The sequence below is a fragment of the Schistocerca serialis genome, chromosome 4 (genome assembly GCF_023864345.2).
Source record: "Schistocerca serialis cubense isolate TAMUIC-IGC-003099 chromosome 4, iqSchSeri2.2, whole genome shotgun sequence".
Taxonomy (NCBI): domain Eukaryota; kingdom Metazoa; phylum Arthropoda; class Insecta; order Orthoptera; family Acrididae; genus Schistocerca; species Schistocerca serialis.
In genome coordinates, this window is record NC_064641.1 from 57,063,876 (window position 1) to 57,088,379 (window position 24,504).

Genomic DNA, 24,504 nt, shown 5'->3' on the forward strand with positions numbered 1-24,504 from the left:
GTCATCTGCAGAGGCTGTTGGCATATAAACTTGTACTACTGTAGTAGGCGTGGGCTTCGTGTCACTTTCATGCATTCGTCAAAACAGCTTTCAAATAAATAAACAGTCTTACAAAGAATTATGCATAATGCTCAAATGGTAAGTATAGTCTCCATCGCAACACCTCTTCATAGCCCTATAGTCGGGAATCATTTTCACCTGTTGTCAGTAATTTCCTAAGTTGACTAAACTGTGGGTATGTCTTCGTAGCAAAGAATAAATCTTTAAAAACTTCGTGCACGATCCTGCATTTTATCACGAATCACAGTGTTTATGAACTCATATCTTTTAATCTGTGTGTCGTAAAATGATATATTTGTGCAGATGTATTCAGCAGCAACGTGCATACTGTCTGCGAAATATGTTGTAAATAGAGTTAGTAGCAAAGAAATAATAAATTTAAACGTCATGCTTTGAGCGGCTGTTTTTCTCGCATCTCAGTGTTTATAACGCCATATCTCCTAATCCGTGTGTCATCCATTTATATTACCAATATGGGCGTATGTTTATATGTATGTACCACATTTCCTCCTAAATCACAGGACCGGTTTCAACCATAATTAGCACACACATCCATTACTGTCAAGCAACAATCGTTGTGGGGTAGAAACCACCTACCTGTAATAATTCAGGAGACATGAAGTCTTAAAAAAATGAGATGCCGCATAACGGATGACGTTTAAATTTATTATTTCTTTGCTACTTGCTCTATTTGCAACATATTTCTCAGACAGTATCCACGAATGTTGTTCAATGCACGTACAAAATTATGTTATGGTAACACACATAGTTCACGAGATATGACGTCATGAAGATGGAAGTGCGTGAAAAACTGCAATGTTGTGCATTACGTTTAAATTTATTACTTCATTGCAACTGATTCTATTCGTAACACATTTTGCAGACTGTATCCATGTGTATCTTTGAATGTACCTCCACAAATATATTATTTTATGACTCATAGTTCAAGAGATATGACGTGACAAACAATGAAGTGCGTGGTGCGTGAAGAAAATAAATGCCGCATAATGCTCGAATTTTTAATACATTTATTCTTTACTACTCTGACACTCTAATAGTCGAGTCAACTTCCGGAAATCCCTGATACCTGTCAGCGTTTTTGACAGCTTTCAACTGTGAATCGCAAATGGCTGTATGCAAAAACAATAGCCGTCTATAGAGCTGTGAAGAGATGTTGCCATAGAGACATTTGCAAATTCGCATTGTAGATATGCACAGCAGTTGCGTCCGGCGTATAGAAACTGTTAAGGATACTGTATTTGCACATTATGCATATTCCTTTGCTCTAGTGATTCACAATTTCGAAGGTGTTCCCACAATACATGGAAATGAAATTTTTTCGTAAATACTTGACATTAGAGCGAGAAGCTGGCAGCCGTGCCAGACACTTGTGCACTTCTTGATGTGGCGATCTTGTATGAATTTCTCTTGCCATGAAGACACAGCTATATTTTAATGTTCTACTGTATTTTTATTGTGAGTCCGTCACAGTGGTATGAATGAATAAAAACGTGTGGTCTTCCGCGCAGAAGGATTTTATAACTTGTACGCTGTAAATCTGAAGATGACAGCTTAGTCATGTCGATACTAGTTATCTAGTGTACATACACGCAGTCAAGGGAATAAGCAGCTTATCAGAAGCTTTCTTTATACTGAAATTTTTTCGATAGTACACTACAAATTCAGTTAATTTTTCTTTTTCTTTTCTAAAAGTAAGTTGGCAAAATGAATAACCGGGCAACGCCGGATTTGTCACCTAGTACAATGACATACACTGAAGCGCCAAGAAACTGGTATAGGCATGTGTATTCAAATACAGAGATATGCAAAGAGGCAGAATATGCAGCTGCGGTCGGCAACGCAGTTGTTAGATCGGTCACTGCTGCTGCAATGGCAGGTCACCAAGATTTCAGTGAGTTTGAACTTGTGTTACACTCGGCGCACGAGCGATGCGACACAGTATCTCCTAGGTATTGATGAAGTGGGGATTTTCCCGTACGAACATTTCACAAATGTACCGTGAATATCAGGAATCCGGTAAAACAAGAAATCTCCGATATCGCTGCCGGATCCTGCAAGAACGGGACCGACGACGACAGAAGAGAATCTTTCAACGTGTCAGAATTGCAACCCTTCCGCAGATTACTGCAGATTTCAATGCTGGGCCATCAACAAGCGTCAGCATGCGAACCATTCAACGAAACATCATCAATGTGGGCTTTCGGAGCCGAAGGCACGTAATTGTAACCTTGATGACTGCATGACACAAAGCTTTACGCTTCGCCTGGGACCGTCAACACCGACAATGGACTGTCGATGACTGGATACATGTTGCCTGGTCGGACGAGTATCTTTTGAAATTGTATCGAGCGGATGGACGTGTATGAGTATCGAGACAACCTCGTGAGTCCATGGACTCTGCACGTCAGCAGAGGACTTTTCAAGCTGGTGGAGACTCTGTAATGATGAAGGGCGTGTGTAGTTGGGTTCGATTCCCGGCTGGGTTGGAGATTTTCCCCACTCAGGGAGTGGGTGCTGTGTTGTCCTTATCATCATCATTTCATCCCCATCGAGACGAAAGTCGCCGAAGTGGCGTCAGCTCGAAAGACTTTCACCAGGCGAACTGTCTACCCGACGGGAGGCCCTAGCCACATGGAATTTCATTTCAGTTGAAGTGATATGGGACAGCTGATACGTCTAGATACGACTCTGACAGGTGACACGCACATAAGCATCCTGTCTCACCACTTGCATCCATTCATGTCCATTGTGCATTCCGACGGACCTGGGCAATTCCAGCAGAACAATGCGACGCCCCACACGTCCACAATTGCTACAGAGTGGCTGCAGGAACTGTCCTTTGAGTTGAAACATTTCCGCTGGCCACCAAAATTCCCAGACATGAACATAATTCAGGACGTCTGGGATGCCTTGCAACGTGCTGTTTAGAAGAGATCTCCGCCATCTCGTACTGTTACGGACATATGGACAGCCCTGCAGGATTCATGGTGTGCATTCCCTCCAGCACTACTTCAGACATTACTGGAGTCCATGCCACTTCTGCGTGCTCGCGGGGGACCATCACGATATTAGGCAGTTTGATGTAAGGAAATATTATTATTATTAATTAAGCATCAGATTGAGAAGGGGAAGCAACATATAATTGCGTGGCTCTCTTTCCCGTTTAGAAAGTGCAGCGTATCATTGCGGAACAGTGAGGCTTTGTGCGAGTGATGTGCGGTTAGAGAAGTTTTCTATGAAATTCCCGGACATCACTCGCACTGAAAATGTACTTAAGGGCCAGTTTGAAACTGAGTTCGAAAAATATTACTAGGGAGAAATAAAAGTAGTACGTTAAGGTCGGCCTCGACTGTTGTGTCCACACTATGACACGTCGGACACGGTTGCCTCTGTAAAAGAAACTTGGCACATAGAAAGTAAATGATTAAGGTTGTCCAACAACGAAAGCAAACACAAATTTAGGGTAATTGACACTATATTTGCAAGCTTGGACTTAACATACGTAAGTGTTAACATGTTATATGTAACAATGACAGAGCTCGAGTGGTTTGAAAAGTTTAGAAATCACATAGAAATGGCCATTCATTAACCAATCTGTGTTTTTCACACATAATAGTCTCACACGCAACAAAATAACAGTATTTATCAATAGATTTAAACAAATTACAAATCTTATAATGACGCCTACGTAACGGTGTGTCCGTATTATACAAGGGATAAAAAGACAGTGATATCGTGCGGCAGTGGACGATGGGTTGCACGCTTGTTTTTTGTAACATTCAGATTGAAAGATTACCGCCAAACCTCCTTGCCTAGGGACGTCCGATGAAAGTTGATGTCGTCAAGCCCTGAATGAAAATTGCGCAACGGATAACTGGGGAGGGGAGCTTGAGAGCGCTACCTAGAGAGCGTGCCCTTTCTGTGCGATACTAGGCAAGGGGCTGGAGGGCTCACACGGTGATGTGTGGGACCCTGCATTCTATATCTTTTATTTTAAATGAATTCCTTTAACTTGACTTCTTTGTGATTTTTAAGGTATGTTAAAGATTGATGACAACTGATTACCTATTTATTTTAAACATTATCACTCGACTTTACAGCGATTGCAGCAATTGTTCCAGTTTACAGATATTACAATTTTACAACTTATAGCTCGAGTATATTATATACTAATCTGCACACACATTTCTACGGGCAAGACGGAATTGCGTTGGCCAAATGTATACCACCAAAGTCTCCCAATATTTTACATGGGACATCCACTATGTGAGGAGGATAACGGGCAAACTAGCGACCAGATACATTAACACCGGGGGTCAAATTTACGAACTTAAACGAGAACATTCATTTCCTTACAGAATCCAAAGCTGGAAATAAAAGAATTAGTGCAAATATTCAAATACCTGTCTCCACGCGTGAACATTGAGACAGACACACTGAGGGCACGTTTGCTCACTTACCCGTCTTCTGTAAAACTCCCCGAATAAGGCGGACACCCGGAGGTCTTCCTGGGCCCCGGTGGAGGGGATGGTCGAACCACATGGCCGTGACCAACCTCTCCACCCCAAATCTTGCGACACTGGAACGTCTTTGACTTTTACCTGCCTGTGACGTCTCTCTGATCCCCTACCCAGGAGTGAGGTTGGCACTACTATACTACAGAACTACTTCCTAACTAAGATTTGGCCACGCTTTACGGAAAGGTGTGAGGAGGATTAGGAAAGTTCATGTGCAGATTCACATACACGTACAAGAAATGCATAATACACGACACATATAAATACGTATTATGAAGCCTGACACATTTCTTTCCACCCGTCCCCATGGGTTCAGTTGCACCCGCGGCCGGCCGCGTCGTGCAATAAAATTGGCGGTGGAGCCGCCTCTGTTTGTATTTCCCCGTGCGAGCGAGCAGCGAAACCTACAGCTTATAGAGCGGAAACTACTGTACCGTTTCAAAATGTCTTCAGAGTCATTCTTTAATATCAATGTTTTTACATGCGCGCTGAATTAGTCTATAGTTTCTTAGGCGCGTCAGTGGCGCTGGATTAATTTCTCCTTGTAAATCGTCAAAATACATCATTACAATGCGTAGTTAAATATTATACATTGGCAAATAAATGGCTCTTGGCCTCTTTCATTACTGAAATCAGTGTTTTATATGACGAGATGTGGCGGTGTCAAAATACAACAGCCAGCCGGGGTGGCCGAGCGGTTCTAGGCGCTACAGTCTGGAACCGCGCGACCTCTACAGTCGCAGGTTCGAATCCTGCCTCGGGCATGGATGTGTGTGATGTCCTTAGGTTAGTTAGGTTTAAGTAGTTCTAAGTTCTAGGGGACTGATGATCTCAGAAGTTAAGTCCCATAGTGCACAGAGCCATTTGAACCATTTTTTTTGAAAATACAACATCTCAGCAGATGTACCAGTTTCTTGGCTCTTCAGTGTAATTTTGTAGGAACATTCAGCGGCATATCTGGACACTGTCTGCAAAATGTGTTGCGAATAGAGTTAGTAGCAAGGAAGTAATGAATTCCAACGTCATGCCCAATTCTGGAGTTTTGTTTCTCAGCGTTCCTGATGTCGTATCTCCTGAACTATATCTGACATCACGTATACTTGTAATTTTGTAGGTGCATTGAATTGTATATGTGGATACCTCATGTAATAACACCTTTTAAATACTGCGTTACAGGATTTTAGTTCTAAAACTGGTCTACATCTATATGGATACTCTGCAAATCACATTTAAGTGCCTGGCAGAAGGTTCATCGAACCACCTTCAAAATTATCTATTATTCCAATCGCGTGTAGCGCGCGGAAAGAATGAACATCTATATCTTTCCGTACGAGCTCTGATATCCCTTATTTTATCGTGGTGATCGTTCCGCCCTATGGAGGTCGGAGTCAACAAAATATTTTCACATTCGGAGGAGAAAGTTGGTGATTGCAATTTCGTGAGAAGATTCCGTCGCAACGAAAAATGCCTTTCTTTTAATGATATCCAGCCCAAATCCTTTATCATTTCTGTGACACTCTCTCCCATATTTCGCGATAATACAAAACGTGCTGCCTTTCTTTGAACTTTTTACATGTACTCCGTCAGTCCCATCTGGTAAGGATCCCACACCGCGCAGCAGTATTCTAAAATAGGACGGACACGTGTAGTGTAGGCAGTCTTCTTAGTAGGACTGTTACATTTTCTAAGTGTCCTGCCAATAAAACTCAGTCTTTGGTTAGCCTTCCCCACAACATTTTCTATGTGGTCTTTCCAATTTAAGTTGTTCGTAATTGTAATACCTAGGTATTTAGTTGAATTTACGGCTTTTAGATTAGACTAATTTATCGTGTAACCGAAGTTTAACGAGTACCTTTTAGTACTCGTGTGGATGACCTCACACTTTTCGTTATTTAGGGTCAACTGCCACTTTTCGCACCATCCATATATTTTTTATAAATCGTTTTGCAGTTTGTTTTGCTCTTCTGATGACTTTATTAGTCGATAAACGACAGCGTCATCTGCAAACAACCGAAGATGGCTGCTCAGATTGTTTCCCAAATCGTTTATGTAGATAAGGAACAGCAAAGGGCCTATAACACTACTTTCGGGAACGCGTGAAATCACTTCTGTTTTACTCTATGACTTAGCGTCAATTACTATGAACTGTGACCTCTCTGACAGGAAATCGCAAATGCAGTCACATAACTGAGACGATATTCCATAAGCAAGCAATTTTACTACGAGCCGCTTGTTTGGTACAGTGTCAAAAGCTTTCCGGAAATCTAAAAATACGGAATCGATCTGAAATCCCTTGTCAATAGCACTCAGCACTTCATGTTGTGTTTCACAGGAACGATGTTTTCTAAACCCATGTTGACTGTGTGTCAATAGACCGTTTCCTCTGTGTTTCATAGGAACGATATTTTCTAAACCCATGTTGACTGTGTGTCAATAGACCGTTTCCTTCGAGGTAATTCATAATGTTCGAACGCAATATATGTTCTAAGATCCTGCTGCATATCGACGTTAACGATATGGGCCTGTAATTTAGTGGATTACTCCTACTACCTTTCTTGAATATTGGTGTGACCTGTGCAACTTTCCAGTCTTTGGGTACGGATCTTTCGTCGAGCGAACGGTTATATATTACTGTTAAGTATGGAACTAATGCATCAGCATACTCCGAAAGGCACCTAATTGGTATACAGTCTGGACGTGAAGACTTGCTTTTATTAAGTGGTTTGAGTTGCTTCACTACTCCGTGGATCTTTACTTCTACGTTACTCATGTTGGCAGCTGTTCTCGATTCGAATTCTGGAATATTTACTTCGTCTTCTTTTGTGAAGGCATTTCGGAATGCTGTGTTTAGAAAATCTGCTTTGGCAGCAGTGTCTTCGATAGTATCTCCATTGTTATCGCGCAGAGAAGGCATTCATTGTTTCTTGCCGCTAACATACTTTCCATACGACCAGAATCTCTTTGAATTTTCTGCCAGGTTTCGAGAGAAAGTTTCGTTGTGGAAACTGTTATAGGCGTCTCGCATTGAATTCCGCGCTAAGTAGCGAGCTTCTGTAAGGTATCACTAATCTTGGGATTTTGCGTCTCTTTAAATTTGGCGTGTTTGTTTCGTTGTTTCTGCAACAGTGTTCTAACCTGTTTTGTGTACCAAGGAGGATCAGCTCCGCCATTTGTTAGTTTATTTGGTGTAAACCTCTCAATTGCTGCCGATACTATTTCTTTGAATTTTAGCCACATCTGGTCTACACTTATATTATTAATTTGGAATGAGTGTAGATTGCCTCTCAGGAAGGTGTCAAGTGAATGTTTATCTGGTTTATTGAATAGGTATATTTTCCCATATTTTTCGTGGATTTGGCGATTACAGATTTTCACTATCGCTACGGCGACCCTGTGTTCACTAATCCCTATATCGGTTTTGATGCTGGTTATTAACTCTGAATTATTTGTTGCTAAGAGGTCAAGTGTGTTTTCACAACCGTTTACTATTGGCGTGGGCTCATGAACTAACTGCTCGAAATAATTTTCAGAGAATGCGTTTAGCACAATTTCGGATGATACACTACTGGCCATTAAAATTGCTACACTAAGAAGAAATGCAGTTGATAAACGGGTATTCATTGGACAGATATATTTTACTAGAACTGACATGTGATTACATTTTCACGCAATTTGGGTGCATAGATCCTGAGAAATCAGTACCCAGAACAACCACCTCTGGCCGTAATAACGTCCTTGATACGCCTGGGCATTGAGTCAAACAGAGCTTGGATGGCGTGTACAGGTGCAACTGCCCATGCAGCTTCAAGACAATACCACAGTTCATCAAGAGTGGTGACTGGCGTATTGTGACGAACCAGTTGTTCGGCCACCATTGACCAGACGTTTTCAATTGGTGAGTGATCTGGAGACTGTGCTGGCCAGGGCAGTAGTCGAACAGTTTCTGTATCCAGAAAGGCCCGTACAGGACCTGCAACATGCGGTCGTGCATTATCCTGCTGAAACGTAGGGTTTTGGAAGGATCGAATGAAGGGTAGAGCCACGGGTCGTAACACATCTGAAATGTTACGTTCACTCTTCAAAGTGCCGTCAATGCGAACAAGAGATGACGGAGGCGTGTAACCAATGGCACCCCATACCAACACGCCGGGTGATACGCCAGTATGGAGACGACGAATACACGCTTCCAATGTGCGTTCGCGGCGATGTCGCCAAACACGGATGCGACCATCATGATGCTGTAAACAGAACCTGGATTCATCCGAAAAAATGACGTTTTGCCTTTCGTGCACCCAGGTTCGTCGTTGAGTACACCATCGCAGGCGCTCCTGTCTGTGACGCAGCGTCAATGGTAGCCGTAGCCATAGTCTCCGAGCTGATAGTGTATGCTGCTGCAAACGCCGTCGAACTGTTCGTGCAGATGGTTTTTGTCTTGCAAACGTCCCCATCTGTTGGCTCAGGGATCGAGAAGTGGCTGCCCGATCCGTTACAGCCATGCGGATAAGATGCCTGTCATCTCGAATGCTAGTGATACGAGGTCGTTGGGATCCAGCACGACGTTGCTAACAGTAATTGGATCTCGACCAACGCGAGCAGCAATGTCGCGATACGATAAACCGCATTCGCGACAGGCTAGAATCCGACCTTTATCAAAGTCGGAAACGTGTTGGTACGCATTTCTTCTCTTTACACGAGGCATCACAACAACGTTTCACCAGGCTACGCCGGTCAACTGCTGTTTGTGTATGAGAAACCGGTTGGAAACTTTCCTCATGTCAGCACGTTGTAGGTGTCGCCACCGGCGCCAACCTTGTGTGAATGGTCTGAAAAGCTAATCATTTGCATATCACAGCATCCTCTTCCTGTCGGTTAAATTTCGCGTCTGTAGTAAGTCATCTTCGTGTTGTAGCAATTTTAATGGCGAGTAGTGTATTTTATGGGTACCTCCGGAATTAAACATGTATTTTCGCCAACATATCGAGGATTAGTTATCACGAAAGTCTCCACAGGTTCAGCGTATGTGTCCTGAGTGCTAAATACATCTCTGGTGAGTGTGTAGACGTAAGACTGGGGGAATGAGACGCCACCAAGCGTGACGCTGATGAGCAGTAGCGAGTAGTTGCAGTCGTCTACACTCAAAAAAAAATGGTTCAAATGGCTCTGAGCACTATGGGACTTAACAGCTGTGGTCATCAGTCCCCTAGAACTTAGAACTACTTAAACCTAACTAACCTAAGGACATCACACACATCCATGCCCGAGGCAGGATTCGAACCTGCGACCGTAGCAGTCGCGCGGTTCCGGACTGCGCGCCTAGAACCGCTAGACCACCGCGGCCGGCCGTCTACACTCACCTGTAGATATCTCCGTAGCGCCTGTGACACTCTCTGACCCCGTGGAGGAGCAGGGGGAATTTGACGGGCGGCCTGACGTTGCCGAGCAGCGGCAGCGTTGGAGGGCCGGGGGCCGAGGTGCGGGGGCGGAAGGCCCACAGCCAGGCGAGCGCCGCGGCCAGCAGCGAGGCGGCCACGGCGAGGAGGCCTGCGCACAGGCAGGCGACCGCTGACACGGATAGAGCCATACTGCGGAGCGCGCGGGCCGGCGCGCCTCTACGAGTGCACTTCGGAGGCCGCTGTCTCACATTACGGCCGAGACCGGTTCTTCCCAGCTGATGCTTACAGGCGTCATTAAGGCTAACGTTTCCGGAGTCGCTCTTGCCGTCATATCAGCGCGTTGCCTCATCTCCCTCACAGATCCCAAGCCTATTAAACAACGAGATCCTCTCCGTTCTTCTCCGAGCCTGTCTGTGACTCGGCCTTGTACCTCTAAGGTGAGTCGCGTGTTTACGTTCTCCTGCATTATCTGCCCTGTCCCAGAAACAAATTAGGATTTTTCCATCAGCATACGCTCAGCACTCCCCTTCAGGAGACACAGCCTTAACGAAACACTGTTTGTGTGGGCAAGAGCCTTTGTCTCGACCAATGAAGTGAGGGCTATACCTTCGGTAGTGTAACTGCCGGCAGGCTTTCCCAAGCCAGCCACGTCTCCACAGAGGATCCAGACAAAGGGATCTCACAACATCCTATCCTAGACTAGTGAGTCAGGCTAACGCTGCCAACAGTATGAACTTTCCAATTGTTGGACCAAACCACACACGTTATAAAAATGGACGTGTATGTGTGTGTGTGTGTGTGGCACATCTCCTTCTAAACCACTGTACTGATTATAATCAGACTTGGTACACATACCAGGCGTGTTTTTTAAGTAAGTACCGTTTTGAAATAAAAAAACACGTGCTAATACACTCCTGGAAATTGAAATAAGAACACCATGAATTCATTGTCCCAGGAAGGGGAAACTTTATTGACACATTCCTGGGGTCAGATACATCACATGATCACACTGACAGAACCACAGGCACATAGACACAGGCAACAGAGCATGCACAATGTCGGCACTAGTACAGTGTATATCCACCTTTCGCAGCAATGCAGGCTGCTATTCTCCCATGGAGACGATGGTAGAGATGCTGGATGTAGTCCTGTGGAACGGCTTGCCATGCCATTTCCACCTGGCGCCTCAGTTGGACCAGCGTTCGTGCTGGACGTGCAGACCGCGTGAGACGACGCTTCATCCAGTCCCAAACATGCTCAATGGGGGACAGATCCGGAGATCTTGCTGGCCAGGGTAGTTGACTTACACCTTCTAGAGCACGTTGGGTGGCACGGGATACATGCGGACGTGCATTGTCCTGTTGGAACAGCAAGTTCCCTTGCCGGTCTAGGAATGGTAGAACGATGGGTTCGATGACGGTTTGGATGTACCGTGCACTATTCAGTGTCCCCTAGACGATCACCAGTGGTGTACGGCCAGTGTAGGAGATCGCTCCCCACACCATGATGCCGGGTGTTGGCCCTGTGTGCCTCGGTCGTATGCAGTCCTGATTGTGGCGCTCACCTGCACGGCGCCAAACACGCATACGACCATCATTGGCACCAAGGCAGAAGCGACTCTCATCGCTGAAGACGACACGTCTCCATTCGTCCCTCCATTCACGCCTGTCGCGACACCACCGGAGGCGGGCTGCACGGTGTTGGGGCGTGAGCGGAAGACGGCCTAACGGTGTGCGAGACCGTAGCCCAGCTTCATGGAGGCGGTTGCGAATGGTCCTCGCCGATACCCCAGGAGCAACAGTGTCCCTAATTTGCTGGGAAGTGGCGGTGCGGTCCCCTACGGCACTGCGTAGGATCCTACGGTCTTGGCGTGCATCCGTGCGTCGCTGCGGTCCGGTCCCAGGTCGACGGGCACGTGCACCTTCCGCCGACCACTGGCGACAACATGGATGTACTGTGGAGACCTCACGCCCCACGTGTTGAGCAATTCGGCGGTACGTCCACCCGGCCTCCCGCATGCCCACTATACGCCCTCGCTCAAAGTCCGTCAACTGCACATACGGTTCACGTGCACGCTGTCGCGGCATGCTACCAGTGTTAAAGACTGCGATGGAGCTCCGTATGCCACGGCAAACTGGCTGACACTGACGGCGGCGGTGCACAAATGCAGCGCAGCTAGCGCCATTCGACGGCCAACACCGCGGTTCCTGGTGTGTCCGCTGTGCCGTGCGTGTGATCATTGCTTGTACAGCCCTCTCGCAGTGTCCGGAGCAAGTATGGTGGGTCTGACACACCGGTGTCAATGTGTTCTTTTTTCCATTTCCAGGAGTGTACATCTCAATAATTTTATTTTTACATAAAAGCCTGTACCTTAATCACGTACCAGCTTTTTCTTTCTGAAGACGACTTATTGTACCGGTGCGTGGGAGGAAACACACAAAATTCAAATGAAAGTTTGAACGCGTGTGTTTGGAAGTTAGCCCCCAAGCATTTGCTTTCTGGTGGGAAGACTGTGGAGACTGCGAATTTCCTGGCAGTGAGCAGCTGCAACGAAAGGTATTCAGCAATTCTGAAGACTATGACAACGATGGACGTCACCCTGGGACTCTATTCGGCGCAGTTCGGCAAGCATTCGGACGAACACCGGATTCAAGCGGCAAAAAACCGCTTGTCACCGGCCGTACGAGCGGGTCTGGAGCAGCCCAGGATGGCCCAGATCGAGCAGAAAGACCTCAGTGAGGAAGAGGAAGGACGAGTTTATGGACCCAGAATAGCAGATTGAACGTAAGTTGCATTATATTGCATTTATATGTAGTCAAAACTTCAAACGCGTTTTTCTCGAAATGACTTTTTTTTTTTTTATCGCGCGGTATGGTAACTTCAAATCTACTGAACCGATTCGCATCATTCTTTGTTTCCGACGAAGCTAACTAAACTGTCTAGGAGTTGCACCACTTTTTTCCCGATCCATCAACTATAAATATTTTTACTAGGCCGACGAAGTTGAAAAATCGATGAAGAAAACCCTATTTTTCTTCAAATGGCCGCCATTTTGTTTCCTGTAGTCCAAATAACTTAAGCGAGGTACAACTCCTAAAGAATCTTGTATACTTCGCTAACGTCAACTCAATTTTGATTTCAGACGAGCCGGCTGACCTGTGACATACCGCGCGTGGATGTAGGTCTACATCGAAATTTTGTTTCGTTCCGACGGCACTTCCGCCTTTGCCCTTCGACATTTTCGGTCGAAAAAATTCCAGTTTGTAGAGGAAATATAAATAAATATTTTGACCACATTTGACATTGATATCTATAACACATCCCGAGAAAAAATTCTCGAAGAACATGCCTTTTTCGGGCCAAAGATAGTAAACCTCCTCTAATATCGCTATCTCGTTACTTTTGTCACCTAAGTATACTTCACGCTTATTTTCTATAGTAGTTATGTTCCACTAGTCATGATTTCTTTATTGGTGAACAGGATAGCTTCAATTCCTTTGATGCAATTTACTGAGCAGCGTGAATGATCACGAAGAATGAGACAACGCTACTAGGGGTCTCGACAAAATTTGAAACGGACGTCATTGTGGGTCTCTGTGTCGGCGGTCGGTGGAATTGTGCAATATCCTGGCTGAACGATAATATGAAAGAAACCAACGCATCGTCATGGTTCGTCGACTATATCAAACAATAACAAAAGACTGTCGTTAGTGTCCACCAAGCATAACGTCACTCCTTCGCAGCTGCACTCAACTCGATTTTGCTACAACCTCCTAACATTTCTGGATGGAACCCTCACCGGAAACTAGCGGAGCATCTGGATCCACCCGCTCATTTGTCGAGTCATGTCTTGCATTGGACAGGAAAAGGAAAGAAGTCTCGGCACAGTGTAAAAACAAATTTGGCTAAGTTAAACAAATTATAAAGTACAAAGTGTACAACTTTGTTTCCGCCGTTTGCCGATGGGTAACGACAACGGTAAGTAACGGTCGAAAGAAACAGATCGCAGACGTCAGGAAATTAGCTTGGGACTCGGTCAACATAACCTCATTCAAACATTACTCGATTTGTCTCTTCATGATATTGTTGATTGAAAATGTCACTTTACGAGCCTAATTCTCGTCATTTGCGGGAGATGTTACGGTTTATTTTCAGTATGAAGAAAACAGCGGCTGAGTGCCATCGAATGCTCTCAGGTACGTATGGTAAGGACGCTATTAGTGAAAGAGCGTGTCGTGAGTGGTTTCAACCCTTCAAGATCGGTGATGTTAACGTCGTAGACCGGCATAGTGGTGGAAGAGAGAATGTTTTCGAAGATGCAGAGTTGGAGACATTGCTGAGTGAAGACTCGCGTCAAACTCAAGAAAAATTGGCACGATTAGTGGGAGTGACACAGCGAGCCATTTCAAAACGTCTCAAGGCTATGGGCATGATTCAGAAAGAAGGAACTTGGGTCCCTGTGTGAGCTGAAACCAAGAGAGGTCGAACAGCATTTGTGTGCTTGCGAATAGTTGCTTCAGAGGCAAAAACGGAAGGGATTTCTGCATCGCATTGTGACCGGGGACGAAAAAGGGTTCATTACGATAATACTAAACGCAAAAAAATTATGGGGATATTCCGGCCATGCTTCCACGTCGAGGGGCAAACCGAATACTCACGGCGCCAAGATCATGCATGCTCTGCATTTGGTGGGACCAGCTCGGCGTCGTGTACTATTAAGTGTTAAAACCAAGTGAAACAATCACAGGTGCTCGTTATCGAACGCAATTAATGCGTTTGAGCAGAGCATTAAAAGACAAACGGACGCAATACAGCGAGAGGCACGATAAAGTGATATTGCAGGACGACAACGCTCGACCCCACGTTGCAAAAGAGGTTCGAGTCCTCCCTGGGGCATGGGTGTGTGTGTTGCCCTTAGAGAAAGTTGGTTTAAGTTAGATTAAGTAGTGTGTAAGCTTAGGGACCGATAACCTCAGCAGTTTGGTCCAACAAGACCTTACCACAAATTTCCAATTTTCTAAAACGGGAATATATATCTGTTCAATAGCAGTCTGTTCCGAGAAATTGACTTCTTGTCCTGTCAACTGACAGGCCGAACACTGATGGTGAAACACCAACTCTCACTCATTCATCACTAGAATGATCCTTTTCCTACTCCCCCCAGTTTCAATAATGTGGACATTCAGGCAATGCCTTAGAGATCTAAACTTACCCTACCAGTTTTTATGCCATAAGAAATATGGCATTACCCAAAGTCTGCTGGCAAGGAAATGAGAAAATCGAAGTCGCAAAATTAAAAAAATTCTCAATTTACACAGACACTCCTGACTGAGAAGCTGTCAACCAAGAATTTGAAGGGAAACAAAGAGGATAAAAGGCCAAGGAGATGAGGAAAAAATCATTAAAGATTTCATCGAAGAAAAAAGGCAAAGAAAAAACAACGAAAAGCAAAATACCTCCAACATCAATAGAAAATGAGAAATTTTTCTGTTTTGTTTCTCCGGCACAATACGCTGAAAGTAGGCCAGCAAAATATGGATTCTGATCTCGCTTAGAGTGTACAGATGATGGTCACTATTATATTTACCATAACCTTGATGAGCCTGGTTACCGATTTGATCGCACTGAATTGTTTATTTTGAGTTTGTAAAGTAATGAAACTAACCTCCTTTTTTTTCTCTCTTATGTCAAATCCTTATTTTCTACGAAATCTTTATTTGCTACGTTATGGATTCACATCTGTAATGTGATTGTATTTGGCTTTCAGTTAGTTTTAATATGGATATATTTGCTGTTTTTGTTCAATTTGTTACTGATTACAGATAGTTGTTAATGATGAGTCTTAAAATAAGTATTTTCGACTGACTGTAATGATGAAAACTGTAATATGATAATTATAAAAACGTTGACAAAGTGCCTTAGCAATAAAAATGGAGATACCTCTGAATTCAAATCATATTTAAGTTTTCTCCATCTACGTCGCTACCGATGCCAAGTGCTGTGACAACCGCCCCTGGCATGGGGTCGGTTGTGACGAAAGAATACATTACGTGAACTGCTCCTGTGAAATAACTATTCCGTCTAGGAATAAACTTTTTGTATTTATATGAAAACAGATATATACATTAAGGTAATCAGCATCTTTCTTCCACCCAACTGACATACAGGTGAAACTGCGAAAGGACAAAACATAACTATCATAACCGCTTCTTGTCTACCCTACCCTACGCCAACACGCCATCACTGTGTCGTGCTGGCCCACACAGTTACTGACTTTTCGTAACTCGCCACTGCGAGTCGAGACAGATTGACCCCACCGATCCACGGCCGGGAGTTAACAGCTTTTCCGCTGACAGTTTACGACTTGAAGGCATACAACGGCTAGGCACGTCGAAGCATTCTGTGGCGGACGTTCGCCTGCGTTGCTGAGAGCATTATGTCAGCGTTTCTGGGGCGGTCGAAGCTGCAGGTTTCCTCACGTAATGCTGCGTGCGTGCATTTGGACCTTACAGTGGGTGACCATACGTCCGCATTTGTTCGGACATGTCAACTTTTTTCAACGTTTAATATGGCGCTCGCTTCCTTTTTTACGCTATCTGCTAATGTCTCCATTTTTGACAGTTAGGATCTTTTGATACTTGTTTTCGTCTCGTATCGTCAACAATGTACATACTTTTTACTTTGATTATTGAATTACATCATTTGTTATTTGCTTACATTGATCGCATTCTATCAGAACGGAAAACATCGACTTATACTGCTCGCAACCGATTTTTCGGTCATTATAGCTCAGAGATAGCTGTGGTGTGTACTATACTTGATATTATAGTTCCCCTTTTTAGCGAATATTGTGTTCATCCAGCTCCATCTTCTTTGAATTACGAATTTCTCACCCAATAAATCATATTATTAATTATACAGAAACAACAGTTTCATAGTTTTCAAACTGTAGCCTACGGCACAGAAAAATTGTTTCGTTTGATAAATTTACGGTCTTCTATAGTTGAACAGTTCGTTTTCCTTATTCTTTGTTTCGTTTTTAAGAGAGTTTTATAATTTTTCTTCATGTCCAAGCGGAAACGCTCATTTACGGATAAATACCGAGAAAACTATTGAAGCTTTCGTGTCGGAACAATATATTGGGAAGCAGAAATTGCGGTTTGTTGACCTATGTACCAATATCGATTCATGGCGCTCGCGATCTGGAACTGAAAACAGAGGGACATACGAAGTGTGTTAGGGATGACTGACTAAAAAAAAGAAAACCAACAGAGAATTGGAAACTCAAATAAGTGTTGCTGAAGCCACTCTTCGGTATCATTCTGTGTTACATCACAGTAGAAATAAATCTATGGATTGTACCCCTGAACTACTGAGAAAAATTTTCCCTGACTCATTCATATCGTCGACAATCTTGAGTGGACGGACAAAAACTGGAGTATAGCAAATACAGTACTAGCACTTCATCCAAAAGAATGCGCCATGAAAGATCTAGAATGCGTTCTTTTTGTTGGTGTCCCGACAGATGCTAGCAACTATAAATATTTAAAATGATCCCCATTACGGTTCATTACTTTGACCACAAGAATGGAGGATTGAAAATTACGATTTTAATATTGAAAGTAGACCAAATGGAACTGCAGAAACTATTTCAGCTTATATCTTATATCAATGATACCCTTAACCTGTGAAAATTAAGGATAAATGTGTGTCGTTTTGTGTGTTGATAATTCTAACACGATATTAGGTGGTAATAAACGAAGTGTGTGCCCACTTCTAGAGGGTGCTTAACAAGGTGTCTTACAAGGTTTAATGATGAAAAGACACTGAAGAGCCAAAGAACCTGGATCACCTGCCTACTATCGTGTGGGGTGCCCGCGAACACGACGTGGCATAGACTTCACTAATGTCTGAATAGTGCTGGAGGGAACTTACATCGTGAATACTGCAGGGCTGTCCATAAATCAGTAAGAGTACAAGGGAGTCTATTCTGAGCAGCACGTTGCAAGGCACCCCATTTATGCTCAATAATGTTCATGTCTGGCGAGTCTGCTGGACAGCGGAAGTATTTAAACTGAGAAGAGTGTTCCAATTCTGGATGCAATTCTGGACGCGTGGGGTGTCGCATTGTGCACATGTACATAAACTGATACAGGTAATCAGAGAGAATGCTTACATAATGTCACCTGTCAGATTCGTATCTAGATGTATCAGGAGTCCCATATTACTCCAGCTGCACACACGCCCCACACCACCATTACAGAAGCTCCAACAGCTTGAGCACTCCCCTGCTGACATGCAGGGTCCACGGATTCATGAGGATGTCTCCTTACCCGCACAGGTCCATCTGCTCGATACAATTTGAAACGAAACTCATCCGACCAGGCAACATGTCTCCAGTTATCAACAGCACAATATCGGTGTTGACGGGCCCAGGCGAGGCGTAAAACTTTTTGTCGCGCACTCGTCAACGGTACACGAGTGAACCTTCGTCTCCGAAAGTCCATATCGCTGATGTTTCGTTGAATGGTTCGCACGCTGGCACTACTTGACGGCCCAGCACTGAAATCTGCAGCAATTTGCAGAAGGGCTGCACTTGCGTCACGCTGAACGATTCTCTTCAGTTGTCGTTGGTCCCGTTCTTGCAGGGTCTTTTTCCGGCCGCAGCGATGTCGGAGATTTGACGTTTTACCGGATTCCTAATATTGACGGTACGCTCGTGAAATGGTCGTACTGGAAAATCCCCACTTCCTCGCTACCTCCGAGATGCTGTGTCCCATCCGTCGCTCGCTGACTATAACACCACTTTCATACTAACTTAAGTTTTGATAAACTGCCATAGTAGCAGCAGTAACCGATCTAACAACTGCGTCAGACACTTGTTGTTTGTACAGGCGTTGCCGACCGCAGCGCCATAATTTGGCTGTTTACATATTTCTTCATTTGAATACGCATGCCTATACCAGTTTGTTTGAAACTTTTCCACTATGTACTATCACTATTTCCAGCCGTTCAGAGACTTGCTGACTTGCTGAGACGTTTCCTGTTCTGAAATCCTTCTTCCTGTCACCCCCCGCTCCCCTCTCCGCGCCACCCAACAGGAAAAAACACTCTAGTAGCCCTCAATAACTTTTTTATAGTCTCTGTCAATGAGATAAATTTAGGACATATCCAGTCTTTAATTGCTGTTTCCATAATTATATGAGCCACTTTGTTATTTATCTACTACATTCCCTTCACGATGCTTTTCGACACAGAAAAAATGATAATTTTATGTCTTTGAGGGTAAAAGAAAGATTAGCTCAGATGGAAAATGATGGTTATACATCGAAGGCGAAAGAGTTTAAGTACCATGTTCTGAGTATCTCATCATCATCATCATCAGTGTTCTGCCAAAAGGCAGGTTTTCAAATGGTAATTCTCCAAGCTGTCCGGTCTTCTGCCGTCCTCTTCAGGTCTACGTAATTTCATCTTCCCTTTATGCCGTCTATCACCTTGTATCTCCTTCTTCCTCTCAGTCTTCTCCAACAAACCATTCCTTCCAAAGCATCTGCTAGTAAGCACTTCCTTCTCAATGAACGTGCCAACCAGTTCTTTTTCCTTTCTCTTACAACATTCAGCAGACATCTTCTCTCACCAACCCTTTCCAATACTCTTTCATTATTCGCTCTTTCCATCCAGCTTATTCTCTCCATTCTCCTCCACATCCATATCTCAAATGCTTCCAACCTTTTTTCATCCTCTCGTCGTCAGCGTCCATGTTTCTGCCCCATATAGTGCCACACTCCAGACAAAACATTTGCCAAGCCTTTTCCTTAGTCCTTTATCTAATTTTCCACATAAGAGTCTCGCCTTTCTGTTGAATGCCTCTTTCGCTATGGCAATTCGAGTTTTCACCTCCTGGTGACATCTCAAGTCTTCAATTATTGTGATTCCAAGAAATGTTGGAACACGTGAGGCAATACTGACCCTACGACGTATCTTAGAAGAAAGATTAAGGAAAGGCAAACCCACGTTTCTAGCATTTGTAGTCTTAGAGAAAGCTTTTGACAATGTTGACTGGACTACTCTGTTTCAAATTCTGAAGGTGGCAGGGGTAAAATGCAGGGACCGAAAGGCTATTTACAATTTGTACAGAAACCAAATGGCAGTTATAAGAGTCGAGGGACATGAAAGGGAAGCAGTGGCTGGGAAGGGAGTGAGACAGGGTTGTAGCCTCTCCCCGATGTTATTCAATCTGTATATTGAGCAAGCAGTAAAGGAAACAAAAGAAAAGTTCGGAGTAGGTATTAAAATCCATGCAGAAGAAATAAAAACTTCGAGGTTCACCCATGACATTGTAATTCTGTCAGAGACAGCAAAGGACTTGGAAGAGCAGTTGAACGGAATGGACAGGGTCTTGAAAGGAGGGTATAAGATGAACATCAACAAAAGAAAAACGAGAATAATGGAATGTAGTCGAATTAAGTCGGGTGATGCTGAGGGAATTAGATTAGGAAATGAGACACTTAAAGTAGTAAAGGAGTTTTGCTATTTGGGGAGCAAAATTACTGATGATGGTCGAAGTAGAGAGGATATAAAATGTAGACTGGCAATGGGAAGGAAAGCGTTTCTGAAGAAGAGAAATTTGTTAACATCGAGTATAGATTTAAGTGTCAGTAATTCGTTTCTGAGAGTATTTGTATGGAGTGTAGCCATGTATGGAAGTGAAACGTGGACGGTAAATAGTTTGGACAAGAAGAGAATAGAAGCTTTCGAAATGTGATGCTACAGAAGAATGCTGAAGATTAGATGGGTAGATCACATAACTAATGAGGAGGTATTGAATAGAATTGGGGAGAGGAGGAGTTTGTGGCACAACTTGACTAGAAGAATGGATTGGTTGGTAGGACATGTTCTGAGGCATCAAGAGATCACCAATTTAGTATTGGAGGGCAGCGTGGAGGGTAAAAATCTTAGAGGGAGACCGAGAGATGAATACACTAAGCAGATTCAGAAGGATGTAGGCAGCAGTAGGCATTGGGAGATGAAGAAGCTTGCACAGGATAGAGCAGCACGGAGAACTGCATCAAACCAGTCTCTGGACTGAAGACCACAACAACAAGATATATAAATGCAATTACTTGGCTAATGGTAGATTGTCCTATTTTAATATTGGACAGTCTGCGTCTTGTACTGATGACCATACTGTTTGTTTTTGCTGTGTTTATTTGCTTTCCACATTCCACACAAGCTTATTCTGATCTTTCAGCATGTTATTCACTGTCCGCTCACTTTCTGTCACTAATACCATGTCATCAGCAAATCTAATACATTCAATTCTCTTTCCACCAATACATATTCCTGTTTTGCCATCTTCTGAGTATCTGAACACATGAATTTACTTGTCTTAGTTAGGGCTACAATATCCATCACCCCAAGTCCACCACTATCATCCCTTCTGCCTTCCCCACTCTCGTAACTTGGGTGTCACCTTCACCTAAAGATCTTCATTAAATCTGAAATTATGTTCACCGAAATAACTTTCTCTAGTCAAATCACAAAATGAACTGAAAGCTAAAATGAAAGCCAATAGAAGAAAACACCACAAATTATTTGTAAAATAGTTTTTAACTATCTTCAATTTTCAACTGAATTTCAAAAGAATAAAAGGATGCGAGGTGTATCATGTTTACAGTAGAGCTGCAGTAACAGCAAAACGGGTCAGTAAGGCGAGGTCAGTGACTTCGAACGCGGGCTAGTCACTGAAAGACAAGAAAACCGTCTGGGACGTTTTAGCTCTTCTAAAACTGCCGAGTCAGTTGTTGGTGCTGTGGTCGGGTAGAAGAAACGCGAAGGAACAACCACAGAGAAGCGAAGACCAGGTAGACGTCTTGCACCCTGAGTGTTAGATCCGATTAGATTAGATTTACTTTCATTCCAATTGATCCGTAATGAGGAGGTCCACCAGGATGTAGAACATGTCAGAAAAACAATAATACGTGACAAATAGTTACAACTCAAGCAAATAAGCTAATGTACCATTCCACACGTCCCAAATGGAATGATCGTCATTTTTTTAATGAACACTATATGAAAGAATCATTATACAAATACTAATGCACTGAATTTAAAATAAAAACAGTTTTGACTTATGTATAAGGTAATAAACGTGTTATACAACTACTACACTGCAAAGGGGAGGTGGCTGAATAACCAACGAAATGGTAACGTTCTAAGAATCGGGCAGTGTAATGTCAGAAGCTGAACATGGTAGGAAAGCTAGAAAATCTGGAAAGATAATTGCTAAGGTTCAGTCTAGATGCAGTGGAGGTCAGTGATGTGAAATGTAAAGGAAACAAGGATTTCTGGACCGTAAAGTATAGAATAATGTCAAAACAAACAGAAAATAGTGTAACGGGAATAGGCTTCGCTACTAACAGGGAGGTAGAGCAAGAGTGAGTGTCTGTAAACAGTTCAGTGATAGGATTGTTCTCATGACAATCGACACCAACACCAACAACAATAGCTCAGTCGTACATTCCAACGTCGTGAGGAGCAGATGAAGAGATATAGACTGTACATGAGGAACGTAAACGGGCAATATAGTACATAAATGGAGATGAGAACCTAATAATCATCCGGGATTGGAATGCGGTTGTAGGGGAAGGTGTGGAAGAATGGGTTACGGGAGAATATGACCTTGGTACTAGGAATGACAGAGGAGACGGACTAATCGAGTTCTGCAATAAACTGTAGCAAATAACAGCGAATAATCCGTTCAAAAATCACAAGAGGAGGATTTATACCTGTAAAACGCCGGAAGATACTAGAAGATTCCAGTTACATTACATCATGGTCAGGCAGAGATTCCTAAATCAGATACTGGACTGTAAGGTGTGCCTAAGAGTAGATATACACTCAGATCATGATTTAGTACTGATGAAGAGTAAGCTGAAGCGTAAGAGGTAAGTAAAGAAGAATCAATAAGCAAAGAAGTGATGTACGGAAGTATTGAGGAACGAAGAGATACGCTCGGGGTCCTCTGAGGTTCAGTAGGAAGTTCAGTTGAAGAGAACTGGACATATCTGAAAAGAGCAGTCATAGAAGTTGGAAAGAAAAACATAAATACAAGGAAGGTAACTGTGAAGAAACCACGGGTAACAGACGAATCAGTTTAGTTGATCGACGAAAGAAGGAAGTACAAATGTATTCAGGGATATTCAGCAATACAGAAATACAAGTCACTTAGGAATGAAATAAGTAGGAGCGCAAAGAAGCTCAAGACTAAATAACTGTTTGGAAGATTTGAAGAAATAAAAAAAAGCATGATTGTTGGAAGGACTGATTCAGCATACAGAAAAGTCAAAACAACCTTTGGTGAAATTAAAAGGAAGAGCAGTAACATTGAGAGGACAATGGGAATTCCACTGTTAAATGCAGACGAGAGAGCGGATAGGCGGAGGGCGTACATTGTAGACCTCTATGAGGGGGAGTACATGTATGATGACGTCATGGAAGATAAAACAGGAGTCGACAGCAAAGACATAGGCGCTATAGTATTTGAATCAGAATTTAAAATAGCTTTGATCAACTTAAGATCGAATAAAGCAGAAGCGATAGATAACATTTCAATGGAATTTCTAAAATAATTGGGAAAAGTGGCAACAAAACGACTATTTGCGTTGGTATGTAGAATTTATGAGACAGCCGATATACCATCAGACTTTCGGAAAAACATCCACACGATTCCGAATGTAGCAAGAGCGTAGGTCATGAGTCCAAAGATAATATACAGAAGAATAGAAAAGAAAACTGAGGTTGTGTTAGAAGACGATAGGTTTGGTTTTAGGCACCAGAGACGTTCAAATGGCTCTGAGCACTATGGGACTTAACGTCTGAGGTCATCAGTCCCCTAGACTTATAACTACTTAAACCTAACTAACGTCTGGTCCCTTCAATCCCACAAACCAACCAACCTAACTAACCTTAGGACATCACACACATCCCTGCCCGAGGCAGGATTCGAACCTGCGACCGTAGCAGTAGCGCGGTTCCGGATTGAAGCCCATAGAATCGCTCGGCCACGACGGCCGGCCACAAGAGAGGATAATGGAAGCAAGACTAAAGAAAAATTAGGACTTCCATAGGATTTGTCGACGTGGACAAGCGCACAGCATTATTAAATGGAGGAAATTTGTCCGAAATTGTGAGAAAAATAGGGGCACGTCATAGGGAAAGACTGCTAATATACAATATATACAAGAACCAACAAGGAACAAGACTTGAAGGTTACACATGAAGTGGTCGGATTAAAAAAGGTCTAAGACAGAGACGTAGTCTTTCGTCTCTATTTTCCTGTCTGTACATCAAACACACAATTATGGAAATAAAAGAAAGGTTCAAGAGTGGGATTAAAATTGAAGATGAAAGGATATCGACAATAAGATTAGCTGTGACTCTACTATCCTCAGTGAACGTGAAGAAGACATACAGGATCTGTTGAATGGAATGAACAGTCTAATCAATACAGA

At 43.4% G+C, this 24,504-nt stretch overlaps 1 protein-coding gene across 1 annotated transcript in view; it reads right to left on the minus strand.

Annotated features, from left to right (window-relative positions):
* LOC126474228 (cytochrome P450 4C1-like) overlaps window positions 1-10,179 on the minus strand; it is a 104,606-nt gene extending 94,427 nt beyond the window's left edge. The window contains exon 1 of the mRNA XM_050101693.1: window positions 9,953-10,179. Within this exon, the coding sequence (XP_049957650.1) occupies window positions 9,953-10,179 (227 nt within the window). The remainder of the gene's footprint in view (window positions 1-9,952) is intronic.
* Window positions 10,180-24,504: the final 14,325 nt, after the last annotated feature.